General features: G+C 49.1%; 1 protein-coding gene across 5 annotated transcripts in view; it reads right to left on the bottom strand.

Moving 5' to 3' along the window:
* The window catches only part of RhoGAP102A (Rho GTPase activating protein at 102A), a 110,690-nt gene extending 109,484 nt beyond the window's left edge, over positions 1–1,206 (bottom strand). For all 5 annotated transcript variants that reach the window (XM_068363454.1, XM_068363457.1, XM_068363456.1 and 2 more), the window contains exon 1: positions 1–1,206. This exon is cut by the window's left edge and continues 1,366 nt beyond it. In XM_068363454.1, coding sequence (XP_068219555.1) covers positions 1–806 — 806 coding nt within the window. In that variant the 5' untranslated portion in view covers positions 807–1,206.
* Positions 1,207–1,538: the final 332 nt, after the last annotated feature.

The following is a 1,538-nucleotide window of genomic DNA, read 5'->3' as shown; positions in this document are numbered from 1 at the left end:
AAACCTCCTAATTCCAATAGTTCACCTGAATCCTCATCGTACTCATCTTCCTCTGTAAGCTGCTCCTCCATTAATCGTGAGGCTACATGCTGTAGATTGCAAGATCCATAACTTCTTAATAAGTGCTGATATAATTCAGGAGGTAGGTCATACCGTAGTTCACCGACAGACGATAGTCTTTCTCTACCAAACATAGAGGCTGGCAAAGAAGAATATGCACTACTAGGTAGGGGGCCATGTGCATAGGTCATTCCAGAACCATAACTCATCCCTGAAAAAGGCATCATTCCTGGATAGTGAGACATTTCCATCGCCCCACTAGAAGCACCATGACTAGTGCCCATTTCTAACCCTTCACTTAATCCCATTGCTCCTCCTATTCTATGTTTCATATGACTCACTGTTCCTCCTAGGATTTCGTCGTCAGTGCTGGCATAATCATCTCCAGTATCAGTGTCAGAAGTCGCACTCATGAGCCTTTTCCGTCGTCTCCTGGCTGTTCGAGGTGATTCTTGAGGTTGAGGCCATAGAATAAAGTCTCGGTTTCGGTTGTTGATTTTTTGGAAGTGTTCCTCCACTCGAGGAATATCTTCCGTTTTCTGCGGGTTGACGCCATCTGGAAACAGCTTCTTTCCAGCATCGCTCATGTAACGCCATGTCTTTCTCGTCAGCAGCCATCGTTCTTTGAGTTTGGCTGTGGTCGTTTTCGGGGCTTGGCCTCCTTTCCCATCCTTTTCCTTCCCATCTTTCTTTTCCTTTTCTTTTTCTTTTCCTTCCCGCCCCTCACGTCGCCTTCTCCCCTCCATGATGATAATGACGGTGACGTTGAGGATGTCCTAACGGGCGAAGGCGTCACGCTTCAGGAGGCGTGGGTGGGCAGGCCACCTGTCTGGTGTCGCTGTAGCAGTGACGGGGAGCCCAGGGGCGTTCTCTGGGGATGGTCTCCCCTACCACCTCCAAAACAAGAACAATCAGGATCCCCATTACTGGAATTTTCTTCTATGGATCTGAAGATAACACTTGTAACACTTCACTGAAGCAGTTCACGCAGCATGCTTCTACACCCCCTCCGGCAGAATATTGGCTGGGGGAGGGGGGCCGGCACTACATCACTCTCCTGCACACCACACTGACGAGGACGCCCGCGCCACACCGCTCTGATATCCGCACCCACTGCTTGGCGACTGGCCCGCCTTTGCCCACTGCTGGCGCCAGCTGTGCCCATCCCACCAATTCTCTGCCACCACCGCCACCACCACCATCTCCACCAGTGTTAGAGCCACCTCTTGCACCAACTCTTCTCCATCATTGCCACCACCACCACCAACAACAACTATTACAATCACCCCATCACTGCCACCACATCAACACTATTAACATCATTCGCCATCATTAGCAGATGATATTTGCATCTTCAAACTATTTACAGATCATAACCACAAACCATAAAGGCCACGTTAGTGTGATTTGGCATTTGGGATGAAGCGACAAAAATCTGTATTTCATGTTTCATAATGAAATTCTCTCTCTCTCTCTCT

Source organism: Palaemon carinicauda, chromosome 40 (genome assembly GCF_036898095.1).
Source record: "Palaemon carinicauda isolate YSFRI2023 chromosome 40, ASM3689809v2, whole genome shotgun sequence".
Classification (NCBI taxonomy): domain Eukaryota; kingdom Metazoa; phylum Arthropoda; class Malacostraca; order Decapoda; family Palaemonidae; genus Palaemon; species Palaemon carinicauda.
The sequence above is the reverse complement of the archived record's forward strand: the minus strand, read 5'-3'. Positions and strand labels throughout refer to the sequence as shown.